A 12,364-nucleotide genomic window follows, 5' to 3' on the forward strand; every position below is an offset into this window, starting at 1 on the left:
GCGTCGCCGAGAGTTGTCTCTATGTGTGTATTTACTTCCCTACTAAGACTGAGACTGACCCTTGTTGGTTCACTCTATGTCGGAAACCTAAACGAACCCTAGCTGAGTCAAGTGGCTATCTTTTGGTCCCGATCACATCTCTACAACCTAATCCTGCTCACTCTTCATCTCTACAACGAAGCTTGAATAATTTGGCCTCATCTAGCGTTTGATGAAGACATACAAAGCAAATCTACTACTGCGGTTTTATTATTTTCATACTAAGTAACCCTTTTCACATAAGATAATCATATAGCAAAACAACAATCTAGACTTTTGTAAAATTTTGCTTCATATGTTTTATTTTATATTACTAACTTACGGCTAACAGAGTGTGTATAGATACAAAATGATCTCCTTACTCATGGTCTACATGTGTTGTACACTTCTCCTCGCAATACATCGATTGGTCTATGTTCCAAAGTGTATCGCTCTGGTCCCATATACACCCCTGTCTTCTCCAATAGCCCCATGGCTTCCTCTCTTCCGTATTTTGACTCGTACAGCTTCAAGTACTCATAATCCTGTTTCATTACATTAATGCTCCAAATAAGCCAATTGAAACAGTTCTTCATTGTTATCTGGTTGGTAACTATAAAGCAGCTGTACCTGTAACCCACTTAGAAGGCGCTCTAGCCTAAGTGAAGCAACGGGCTCTGAGGAAGATGAGAAAACTTCACCGGGGTAGTAAAGAACTCCATCACCAGGAGGAAGACCACGCCTGAACTTTACCTATTCATTTGGTACATATAAACATCATGAAACAATCAGTTAAAGAAATACTTAGAAAGGAGCCCAAAAGATACGAAAGGATTGATGGGTTAGATAACAAACCTCGGCACTTGGAACCGTTGCCTTTTCATAACAGTTTGCACCCCAGTACAAGAACCCAGTTCCACCTTCTTTCCACACACGCCACATAACTGCACGTTGCTGTGTCCCACGCATCCCCAGGTGCCAATTTGGGTGAGGATCTGAAGGTCCAAGACATATGTATGTCCACCATTGCTGCACCACCAAGAGAATTCCTCTTTATGATTCTTATTGCTAATACATACATAAGCACAAAAGAGCACACCAATACGATGACCTTGTATCAAATTTGTTTATCATAGAGTAGGCGTGAAAAGTGGTTAATGAACTTAAGACTAAGTTGATTGATACACGATGATTTAGTTACTATTAATACCAAAAAGGTATGTGTGCAAACGTTTTCAAAGATTACGATAACTAAAGTATATTGAAAAAAACTATACTCTTAATTTCGGTTCAGCATTCGTCAGGTGTATAGATCAGACAATTTAAACCTCACCGAGCGTAACGTTGACTTGGGTAAATGGATAATACTCTCCAAAAAAGAAATGAAAAAGTTGACAAAGGTCAGAGAGAGCCTACCTCACCCTTCTCTGTCTGCAATTCCTCAAGTATATCCTTCACCAAATCTTCTCGGTTACCAAGCACCCACTCACTGAATATTAAACCATATTTTAAGACTGAGTTACCAGATTAAGCAACAAGAGACTGGTTGAATATTGATTTCTCTATAGGTTCCCGATATTCATCTGACAATATTCATCTGACGATACTCATTACCTTTTATACTTAATCCACCTGCATGCCTATCGAAGTAGGTGACTGGAGTGATATGTGGTGTAACAAATCCAATATCAAGACCAGTAACGTATTTTCTCATAAAGAAACAGATAAAGAAAGTGACTTTTTAAATAACAGACAGATGAACCAGTTAGATGTCTTTTAAGGTATAAACATAGGAAACCTACACGATATTGAAATGAAATATTGATATGCTTAAGATCTTGACATCCAATTAACCCATAGAACCCAAGTAAGTGAAGGCAATTTATTTGAATGATCACATCACTGCCACCTAAGAGAATTGGCATGAGAAATTACCTTGTGCAGTATATCTGAGTATGATGTCGAAGGAGATTTGGAACTTTGACAAAAGACTCGAAGGGAGTTGGAGCAAGAGGCGCATCACCCGGTCCTACAAAAATAGTAATATTTGACTAAAACTTATTAATAAGCTGAAGCATTGTTGAATTATGAACCTTATTACGCCAATTAAAGTAGATTTCAGTTCCCTTTCATCAACATGTAGAAATAAAAAATCAAAAATCGCTGTAACAAAGCATAACAGACAACCATCGGACCACGTGAATTGCTTAAATATTAACCTTACCGAAGAACTAACATTATGGGCCGCATAATCGCATTGCATTGTGTACTGATCAACGTACTGATACAAACTGAATTCTTATGGTTCATTATTGAACAAAATTTTGGAGCTCATTTCAACAAGAAGACAAAGCCATGAAACCCAATACAACAGAACCCCAGCGGGAATACGAAGTAAAATTGAGATGTGATTTCCAGGAAAAGAAAATCATACCACAGTAGTATGTAGTCAACACACGAGCATCTGGGGCATAGGCATAAATTTCACTGGCCATCTTGCGAACATTATCGAAATGCTCCATATTTAGTGGCTGCCAAATGTTTTAAATGGTAGGTAATAAGAAAGCTGTCAATAAGTAAATTTCTACTAAAAAAGAACATCAATTACACGAAGGATTGATTATAGGATATAGAAATGACACAGGAATTTTACTATTACCCTGGTAAAACTATATCCAATCAATAATCAAGGTAAAAACTGACTGAAGCATACCTCATCCCACAAGTAAAAATAAGCCTTGTTCCAATGGGGTTTACTTCTCAATATCTCAACTTCTTTGCGCAGATAACTTTCCCTTGACTCATCCCTGCTTGCACATCAACAGGCAAATAAAAATTATTTTCAGTACATATGACACTTAAAAAGAGCTTGAGAGGGACAACACATGCATACCCAGCTAAAACTTGTCTATATGGTACTGCATAAGCCGCAAGCCTTGGATCGGACAAATATTCATCAGATTTCGGATGATCGGCTGCAAAGGTTAAAAAGAAGAATGCCAATGGAATACTCAAGAGTGTGAAGAACCATGATCATCTTGCAAATAGCTCATATATACAGATAATGCATAAAGAATTCAAAAGAAGATTTTCCGTACCAGGCCATGGTGAGGTGTATGTCAAGACACGCATGCTTTCACCCCATTTGCAAAAATATGGACTGATCCGATACTGAAGAAGCCACTTAAAATGGAGATCCAGTTTCTCGTACCACTCTTCACTTCCATGTTCAATACCAAAACGATCCTCAATTACGGTGTCAGAGACGCCAATAACAGCAGGGAGTGATGGAGTAACTGGAATAATAAATTCCCAAACTGTCAATCTTAGCTTGATACGCAGGGAAAGGTTTGATACAACATCTTCTTCCATCATATCGGTTGATCCATTTGTAGAAATGAACTCCGAAAATGATGGAGAGAAGAGAATTCTTCTTAATGACGAACTTGCACATTTTATTCTTTCTACCTAAAATATAAGCTGCATATTATTGACAAGTAAAATTTTTTTAAGGGCGAGGTAATGTAGTAGAAGGAAAGTGAAAATTACCACTTCATCCATAGGTTTTCCCTCTATTGGTTCCATTATATCAAGACAGTTGTTAAGCTCCATACAAAGCTGATCCTTTTCTTGCTTTCCCAAGTGAGCAGAACAGCTGTAACCAAACACATAATTGGTCATCAGCGTATCAAATCCATGATTAACAAATTATCATCGTCATGCAACACACTGACATCAAGGTACCGTTAGCATCTTAAAGTGGATAAGAGAAATAGTATACAGAGAAAGACTCACCCTCCATCAGTTTTCATCGCAGAAACAATGATCTCTCCTTCATATTGACCAGGAGGCTGTCCATTAGGAACGTCTATTGAGACCCAAATCACACTTGTTTCTCTACAACAAAAAGCATCCCAGGCTATTTTAGTCTCACGAAATAGGGTAAAAGTGTCTCAACATACCAGATTAAGTAATTGGATAAGTAAGTGGTCGTACCCTGGTAATAAGCTAAGTTGAGAAACAGGCAGATCAAGGGGTACTAGAGCATCAGGAACACCTAGCACAGGCACCACTCGCCGCAACTTAAGTGACTGGCCAACAACCAATCTGCCATGACAAAGGAACCATCCCAAATAAGGAAAATATTACATTTTTGATCTGTCAGATATCCTCTACATATTCTCCTTATTAAGTCTCATTAGTTTCCCTAATCTTCAGAAATAACGATAGAAAACAATAAAAGGTAAAACAGCTCACCTATCTCCAGCTGAAGAACATAAATCACTGCACTGAACCTGAACACTCCCTGAAGGGATAGAAGCAGCCCAAGAAACTTTAGGACGCATGGCGATCTGAAAGCTTTCTCTCTCATTCCTAGCCGCCAAAAGATTTATCTGTATAACACGATACAGAAGCCACCAATACGTAACATATACATCAATACATAGGAAAAAGAACGATAAAAGATCATTGAAACTGATTCAATTAATGACTAATCCCTAAGGAATACATCTACCGTATTATCCCCACCTCTCAAACTAGTTCATAGCATAGATAATTTCAGCGAGTTAACTAACCACACTACCAAACGCCTTCACAGATTACTCTCCTATCTTGCTCAGTTCCTTTACAAGTCTCTAAGATAACCCTAAAAACTAACTACAAAGCGTATCCTTATTTGAATAATCAAAGAGGTTCTGGGCCTAAACCCATACATACCCTCAGGCTCGAAACCAGAGCATGTTATATGGTTTCGTCTCAAGCGCTACTCGAACTGGCGACCTCTGAACTACAAAGCCTATAGTATAGAGATAAAGCAACAAATAGAACACTTACAGGCTCAAGAGGTCGAGGTGTTTCCTGTGAACCAACATTAACAGTATTTGGCATACACCAAACATTAACCAAATCAGCAGTTGGAACCTCTGAAGGATCAGTAGATTTTTTAAGTGGTTCAGAATCATTAAACCCATAAGCTGTTCCTCCACCAGCTACTCCTTCTACCGGAACATTCATTTCTTGAGATCCTACAACATCGTTTTTTAGATTCCTTACAATAAATCACTTTCCTATATCTAAACCAAAAACTACCAAAATCGAAGCTAGCTTATAAAAAATCATTCAAGCAGACCGAGTAATCAATTCTCAACTCGTAGACGATTATATACAGAGGAAAGAACGGAGAATTGCGATAAGTAAGACGAAATTGAAAATTGTACGGAAACGAATTTGAGTCTTTTACCATTGTTATCCATTTCTTTTTTATTTTTCCCAGGAAAATTCGCGGAACAAGGAGGAGAAAAATCTGGAGATTGAAGAAGAAGATGAAGAAGAAGAAGAAGAAGAAGAAGAAGGAGACGATCGCGTTTAAGGAGATTTTTTTTTTTGTGAAAGGAAGCAAAACGAAGAAGGAAGTAACTCTCTGTGCTTACTCGTGGCTAAACGGAATAAGTAAAAAGAATCTTTTTTTATTTCATCCCTTTTAGGCTTTAATTTTTTACTTTCTCTCCTTTTGCTGCAATGTGAATTTTAAAAGAGATGAAAGTAAAAAAAGACAGTAAAAAAATTGAAAACTTATCAAATTTTGTTTTTATTTCCAAGAACCAAACATTTAATTTTTTATTTATGTTTGACAGATTTAGAGAGGATTTATTGGTTGACAGAATTTATGACCAAAATCATATGTTTCTATTTGATAAAAAAAGAAAGTTATGTTAAAATTTAATAATTTTTTTTAAATGAAATCTGATTTTTTTTAACAACAAAAAAAATTAAGGGATAGCCATGATATACAATAAAACATGGGGGATTTGCACAACTAACCTTTTTATGATACCCTTTTCTACAAGTACCCTTTCTAAGTGTCCATTTTCAAAAATACCATCTTCAATGTACAAAATGACTAAATTACCCTCCTTTACTATAACCCATGATAAAGAAAAGAATATCCTTTCCAACAAAAAGAATATTCCTTCCGAAAAATTTCCCGCCAAATTTTTCCGGCAAAAATTTCCGGCAAAAATTTTTCCGCCAAAATTTTTCCGTAATTCCTTAAAAAACCTTGTAAATATTTTTAAGTCCCTTAAAAAATCCTTTAAAAACCCTTGTAAATCTTTTAAAAGTCATCCAAAACCTTTCAAAACTTGAGTAAACCTTTTAAAACCATTATAAATCATTTTATAACATTTATAAACACTGTAAATCCCTTTAAACCCCTTATAACCGTGACAAATCATTTAATAAACGCTTTTGTAAACTTCTAAAACCCTTTAAAAACCCTTGTAAATCCTTAAAACCCATTTTAAAGAACTTGTAATACCTTTAAAAACTTTTGTAAACCCTTCAAAAACCTTTGTAAACTTCTAAAACCCTTTAAACTTCTTGTAAATCCTTAAAAACTATTTTTAAATCTTTGTATGCCTTTAAATACACTTTTAAATCCTTTTAAAAACACTTGTAAATCCTTTAAAAATCCTTGTAAATTTTTAAAATCCTTTAAAAATCCTTATAAATTATTTTAAAACCGTTATAAACATATAAAGACTTTTAAAAACCATTTTTAATCATTTAAAAACCATTAAAAACCTTTGTAAGCTTCTAAAACCCTTTAAAAACCATTTACAAACTCTTGTAAATCCCTTTAAAAACCCTTGTAAACCCTTTAAAAGACCCTTTAAAAAATCTTGTAAACCTTTTAAAAAGATTTTGGCGGGAAAATTTTGAAAAAATAATTTTTTTGCAGGAAAATTTTTGCGGAAATTATTTTGGCGGGAAAATTTTCTCGGAAAATTTTTTGGCGGGAAATTTTTTCTCGGAAATATTTTTGGCGGGAAAATTTTGGCGGAAAATTTTTGGGGGAAAATTTTGGCAGGAAATTTTTTCTCGGAAATATTTTTGGCGGGAAAATTTTGGCGGGAAATTTTTAGGGGAAAATTTTGGTTCCTTGCTACCATCATCCATCATATCTGCATTGCTTCCATGCACAACAGTGTCACGTACTCCTTCATTAGCACTAAGGGGAGGATCAGAAGAGTTCTTTTCAACAAAAGGGGTCATAGCAATATCATTTCCTGCCTTGCATCCATTTCCATCAGCCACATTTTTAGAGCCTGAAAACACAACACTACTATGATCATCACCTACGGTGTTTCTTAAACTCAATGTCCCAGCTGATTCATTTTTACCTATTCCATGAGATAGAAACATGTACTTACCTCTCTTCTTACGAGCTTGATTCGTGCGCTTGCCTCTCCAGACATGAGCTTGCTCCATGCACTTGCGTTTCCTGTTTAAGTACTCAGCAACACTCATTTCATCATCCTTATCACTTGTGATGTTCATCATGGAGCCTGAAGGAACAATGCTAGTACAATGATTATCACCTATGATGTTTCTTGTCTTCGAGGTTCCAGCATATACAACAATACTCTTCTCCTTAGAAGAATACTGTAACTCTGGAAACGTCTTCCCCCACCACTCACTGAACGTTGGAGTAAAACGAGGTTCTGTAGAACGGGAAGGAATGTATAGTTCCATAGCACTGATAGGCTTATTATAATCATTCCAAGCTGCCTCCTCTGAAAGGTTGTTCGGGGGAACAATAGAAGGAATATCCTGAAGCATCCCAAACTGTGAAGCCACTCTATTGGGGAAGTAAGACTCCACGTTATCCATTCCAACAAGGAGAGACACCTTGATGCAACGAGCAAAGGAGATGAATTCATCATCAAGACTCGGAGAAACAGGAACCGACATAGCTTTCTCTGGGTAAAACTGAGGAAATTTCCAGTTTCCCACAGTTTTTGTGTAGGGACGCCACTCAAAACTGTCCATTTCCGAGTTTTCCAGGATCTGTCTCGCATCAGTGGTTTCTTGTTTCAGGTCACTCCAAAGAGCCAATCTTGGCTGATCAGCTTTTAGCAACAGATTAGGTTGTGGCTGTAGTTCCTTGAATCTCTCCCATGTCCAAACCTGAAGCAACTTAAACAAGGCAGTCACACCAATGTTGGCAACAGCAGTGTCCTCTTTGCTTGAATCTCTGATGTGTTTCTGCAAGAGAGCTAGGTCTGCATACAACTGAGCAAGAACAGGCGGACCAAGAGCAACCCTAGTACCCCTAGCAAGATGAACAGCAATTGGGAATACCGCTTGATAGACATTTGGGAAGCCTGATGGGAACACAAAGTAGCTAAGCCACAAAGAAAGGAACCCTACATGCTCTAGTTCATCACCAGCGTTCATGAATCTATCCATCCATGTCTTTTGTGTTACCCAAGAGACATTACCTCTTCGTCGAATCTCCCACCATTCGTCTCTTAGGTTCTTCAGAATCCTCTCCCCGGAGCTATCCAAAGTAGCAAAAAAAGGTGTGCCCAAAACAGAGAACCCCGAAAGCAACATAACGTCTTCAAGGGTTATGGTAGCTTCACCCCAGGGAAAGACGAAGGTTTTGGTTTCAGGACACCATTTCTCAGCAATACCCAGAACGAGATCTGCGTTTCTGATGATCTTTCGCGTAGATGCAACAACGGCGTCGAGGATTCCAGCTTTTCTCCAGACGGCTTCGTGGGAAGAAATCATCTTTTCAACCCATGACTTATAGTTCCACTGTGGAACTCTCCAACCCTTGAAGGTAACAGTTGAGGACAGAGCCTTCCGTTGTGGGGAAGGGGCCGAGAGAATCTGGCAAGGAAGCATCAGTGGAGGTGGTGAAGAAGAGCTTGAGAGTGTGAGGTGCTAAAGAAGTGTATGAGAGTATTGAGAGAGGTGGTGTTTTTTTTTTTACTTGCTCTTTGGTTGATTGGTTTTTGAGGGAAACCAATTGTCGATAAGAATTATGAAAGTAATTTTTTTTTTTTTTTTTTGGTAGAGCCATATTTGGTTTGGTTCACTGCATGAACGTTTGACTAAAACGTTGGCAAATAAAATTTTTTTTTTGGTAAGAAAGTTGGCAAATAAATTTATTTGTAAATATGATGAGCTGGACTAGATTCCTTAGCATTTTCAGATATAATCGGAAAAGGAAAATAATTTTGGTTTGAATTTAGTGATTAATTAGATGTTTACAAATAATATGATGTATTTTTGGTTTAGTATCGGGTTGGTTTGGTGTCCGGTTTAGACCATAACCGACGCATGTGTGTTTTGAGATTTCACATGGCTATTTAATCAATGTTTAAATAGCCAATCTCAAGCTGATATACATAAAAAATAAATATTTATCTTACAGCTTAATAGAGAAAACAAAGTTTTGTTTGGATTCTGTAAAAAAAATATGTCAAAAATAAAATGCCACATCTTCTTGTGCCTTCAAAATACGCTCCTCTATTGACAATAGCAGCATCGTCAGTTCTTGTATTCTCTTTTTAGCTGAATTCTTATCAGCCTCAAAATCAAAACCGTTGTTTCTCTTTTCACTCCCGAGGGCATTTTCATGAAGCAAACAGTCTTGTCCATGACTTCCTTCCCCTACACCTATGTGAACGTTTGACTGATCACCACATGGGCTCAAGCTTGTTTCATTTCCACAAGCAAGGTTTTGATGAGGGCTTGAGCCATTCTTGTCTGCATTTAATGCTAGCTCCTGTATTATTGCAAGATTCTTTTTCTGGATCAAACTGTCATCATCATCTTCCTTCTCAGCTTCACTAATCACTACTGCACAACTTCTCATCTGAGCTCATCTTTTCTCCTGCTAAGATACTATCTTCTTTGAGCAAGGTTCCTTGCTGCCATTACTGATCATGTTAATCTTCTCTGCATAGCTTCCATGTACATCAAGCCCAAAACCAAGAGAAGGGTCTGAATAGCTGTTATCATCAAATGGGCTCGGAAACTTCCCTGCTTTGTTTCCAGTTTCATCAGTCTGTACATCCAGCCTATCATCAAAGAATTGCCTTGTCTCTGGTGCCACTTCAACAATGTCCATTGCTTCATCAAACTCAACAGGATTATCAGACGAGTTGGTTTCATTATTGTTGATTTTTTTCTGTAAGCTGAGATTCCATTTTTGGTCATCCATATTCTAATCATGGCCAAAGTCTTCTCCAGCACCTTTATTGCAAGCTTTATATATCTGTTTCAATCTTTCATCAGTATCTTCTTCTGTTTCTTAACTTTGCTGCCTACTTCTGCAGACATTAAACCTACTGTGCAGGAGGTAAGTTAAGCTCTATAGACTTGTTTCTAGTTTTATTAATTATTATAAAAAAATCTATGAAAATAAACTTGGTTATTGTTTGGATGTTCAACTAAATTTTATTACGTGAAAGTTAATTATTAAAAAAAAAAAATAGTTGTAAATTTTTTATAATATATTTTTAATTCATATTATGAAAACTCTTCTATGCTAATGTAAACCATACTGACTGCCAAATGAACAACACCTTTCGCTCTCAATGTTGCGTTAATGGATGATAGTTTAAGGGCATCATTAATTAATACCAAAACTGAAAGTAAAAGAGAGAACTTGTACTTTATTCATTCATAGGGATGGATAAATATGTTTAAATACATTCATATGAACATGCAATACGATAGCCTAAATCATATATTTTCCCTAGACAACGCTTCTTGCAAGAATTACAAAATGGTCGAGTAGTGTTACATTTGCGAAGAACTTTAGCCTTATATACCCATTTATTAAAGTACTGACCAGGCTTTATATATGGGTCTCCACCAATTAAGCATTCAATATGACAAGTGGTGAAACACTCGTTGCACCAGTAGAATACGTTCGTGCATGTATCTTTTAAACTACGTTCGCATACTTCACACCATTCTTCCTCACGTACTTCTGAACCACATGAAATCGTAAGATAGTGTGTGTCATGCTTATACCTTGCTTTGTATGGTAAGGTAGCGCACTTGAAACATACAATGAAATCGCATTTGATGCAATTTAATGGTTTTAGACATTCTGTTTTGCATACGTGACATATGGGTTTTATTTCTGGACCTAAAGCTAGGAACAAAGGATGTTCATGGCCTTCGTAATGAAACGGCTCAGATATTGAAGCACACCTTACATCTAGCTTGAAGTCACATTCCCTTTTCCTACACCCATAGGCAAAGCCAATCGAATTACGACCACAAGTGTCACAACGGAATGTATTGTAAGGATACATCTCGGCAACCTCTAATATAAGTGGATGAGGATGTAACGCATGTTGGATTCTACGGGGAGCCTTAGCACATGTTTCATGGAGGATGAATTCACACTCCTTACAATCATAGAAGTTACCTTCATAGATAGGAAGGACACACGCTTGACAAATCATGTTTTCGTCATAAAATATGCTAACCTCGAGTCGAAGATGATGGTCATGAAGAAAATAAAGTATCACTCCTTCAGATATCACCTCGAACGGCCCATCATCTTTATCAAATATTTCTGGTACACCTTCAAGTTCTTTTCCATCCCACACATCTTTCCCAATAGCGCATATTGTATGAACAACATAATCGCTACACGCGTCACAAGTATATGCAGCACAATCACCGCTAATACTTGAACGACAAACTCCACACAACCATTCTCTAGATGGGAGAGAAAGAGTCAAGGAGATACGATGGCGATGACGTGATATCTTGATGATGTGTGGGAAAATCATACAATCATTATGAGCTACAAAGTTACATCTAAAACAAACGTAAGTGGGATTAATTTTTCTCAACATACCACAAATGTTGCAAGTTAATGAAGTTTGTCTAGCGAAAAAAGTGAGAGGGTGGACATGATTTTTAGGTGGGTCTATAACAAAGGGTATTGGCTTCATCGCACATATCGGATGCATATAAGCATAACATATGGTACAATGATAAACCAACCAATGTGCTCTTCTTCCACAACACAAACACTTGATTTTGCGATTGCTATCGTCATGAAAGAAAAGCTGGAGAGAATGTTCAGGGTGGTAAGGGTGTTTGATTATAGGTGGAGACTGAACACATTCTTTGTGTAGTTTTATGGTACAATAATTACAAAAGTAATAGTCTGTGCCAAAATTCGAGCCTTCGCATATATAGCATCCACCATTTGCATCAGATTCTCTATTGTTGCACCAATACAAAGGGAGTACATGATGATTATCAGAGTTTGTTGTTGTAGGAAAGTACTCGGGGGAAGAATTGACCGGAAAAGTTTTTGGATAGGTATAGTAAGCCTCGCTTTGCTTCCGCCGTATTCGAGGGCATAAGAAAAGAGGAAGGCCATCGGGGAAAGAACTTGGGGACTGTGTTTTGGTGGGTATAGGACAATACTTGGGGTGCTGGTATACCAAAACTAGTTTACCATCTTTTTCCACCTCATGGAATGCACCGTTAGAATCCATACCACTCTCTCTTA

At 37.2% G+C, this 12,364-nt stretch overlaps 3 protein-coding genes across 4 annotated transcripts; all 3 read right to left on the bottom strand.

Moving 5' to 3' along the window:
- Positions 1-222: 222 nt before the first annotated feature.
- On the bottom strand, positions 223-5,410 carry LOC17899001. 2 transcript variants are annotated; one of them, XM_023777061.1, is made up of 15 exons: positions 5,261-5,410; positions 4,855-5,036; positions 4,276-4,412; positions 4,015-4,125; positions 3,814-3,915; positions 3,568-3,673; positions 3,117-3,486; positions 2,912-2,993; positions 2,732-2,825; positions 2,453-2,549; positions 1,954-2,047; positions 1,435-1,507; positions 874-1,047; positions 649-771; positions 223-563 (listed from the first exon to the last, which is right to left on the bottom strand). In XM_023777061.1, the coding sequence occupies exons 1-15, from the start codon at positions 5,271-5,273 to the stop codon at positions 402-404; spliced, it is 1,920 nt and encodes a 639-aa protein (XP_023632829.1). In that variant the 5' UTR covers positions 5,274-5,410; the 3' UTR covers positions 223-401. The 2 variants fall into 2 exon arrangements, with proteins under 2 accessions (XP_023632829.1, XP_006306977.1); XM_006306915.2 differs by having other exon boundaries at positions 4,855-5,045.
- Positions 5,411-6,951: 1,541 nt separating this feature from the next.
- LOC17900301 lies at positions 6,952-8,883 on the bottom strand (the record flags this gene model as incomplete). The annotated part of the gene is made up of 2 exons (XM_023777062.1): positions 7,233-8,883; positions 6,952-7,127 (listed from the first exon to the last, which is right to left on the bottom strand). Coding segments are annotated over exons 1-2 (1,659 nt in total), but the record flags the coding sequence as incomplete, so codon positions are not given.
- A 1,640-nt stretch (positions 8,884-10,523) lies between these two features.
- LOC17897480 lies at positions 10,524-12,350 on the bottom strand. Its single transcript, XM_006303178.1, has one exon. The coding sequence runs from the start codon at positions 12,348-12,350 to the stop codon at positions 10,524-10,526; it is 1,827 nt and encodes a 608-aa protein (XP_006303240.1).
- Positions 12,351-12,364: the final 14 nt, after the last annotated feature.

Source organism: Capsella rubella, unplaced genomic scaffold (assembly GCF_000375325.1).
Source record: "Capsella rubella cultivar Monte Gargano unplaced genomic scaffold, Caprub1_0 scaffold_1, whole genome shotgun sequence".
Lineage (NCBI taxonomy): Eukaryota > Viridiplantae > Streptophyta > Magnoliopsida > Brassicales > Brassicaceae > Capsella > Capsella rubella.

Coding starts and splice junctions, on each gene's coding strand:
- LOC17897480 (XM_006303178.1), bottom strand. CDS start 12,350: ATGGATTCTAACGGTGCATTCCATGAGGTGGAAAAAGATGGTAAACTA.
- LOC17899001 (XM_006306915.2), bottom strand. Junction 4,413..4,854: donor CACCTCGACCTCTTGAGCCT/GTAAGTGTTCTA, acceptor CGTGTTATACAG/ATAAATCTTTTGGCGGCTAG. Junction 3,487..3,567: donor GAAAACCTATGGATGAAGTG/GTAATTTTCACT, acceptor CTTATATTTTAG/GTAGAAAGAATAAAATGTGC.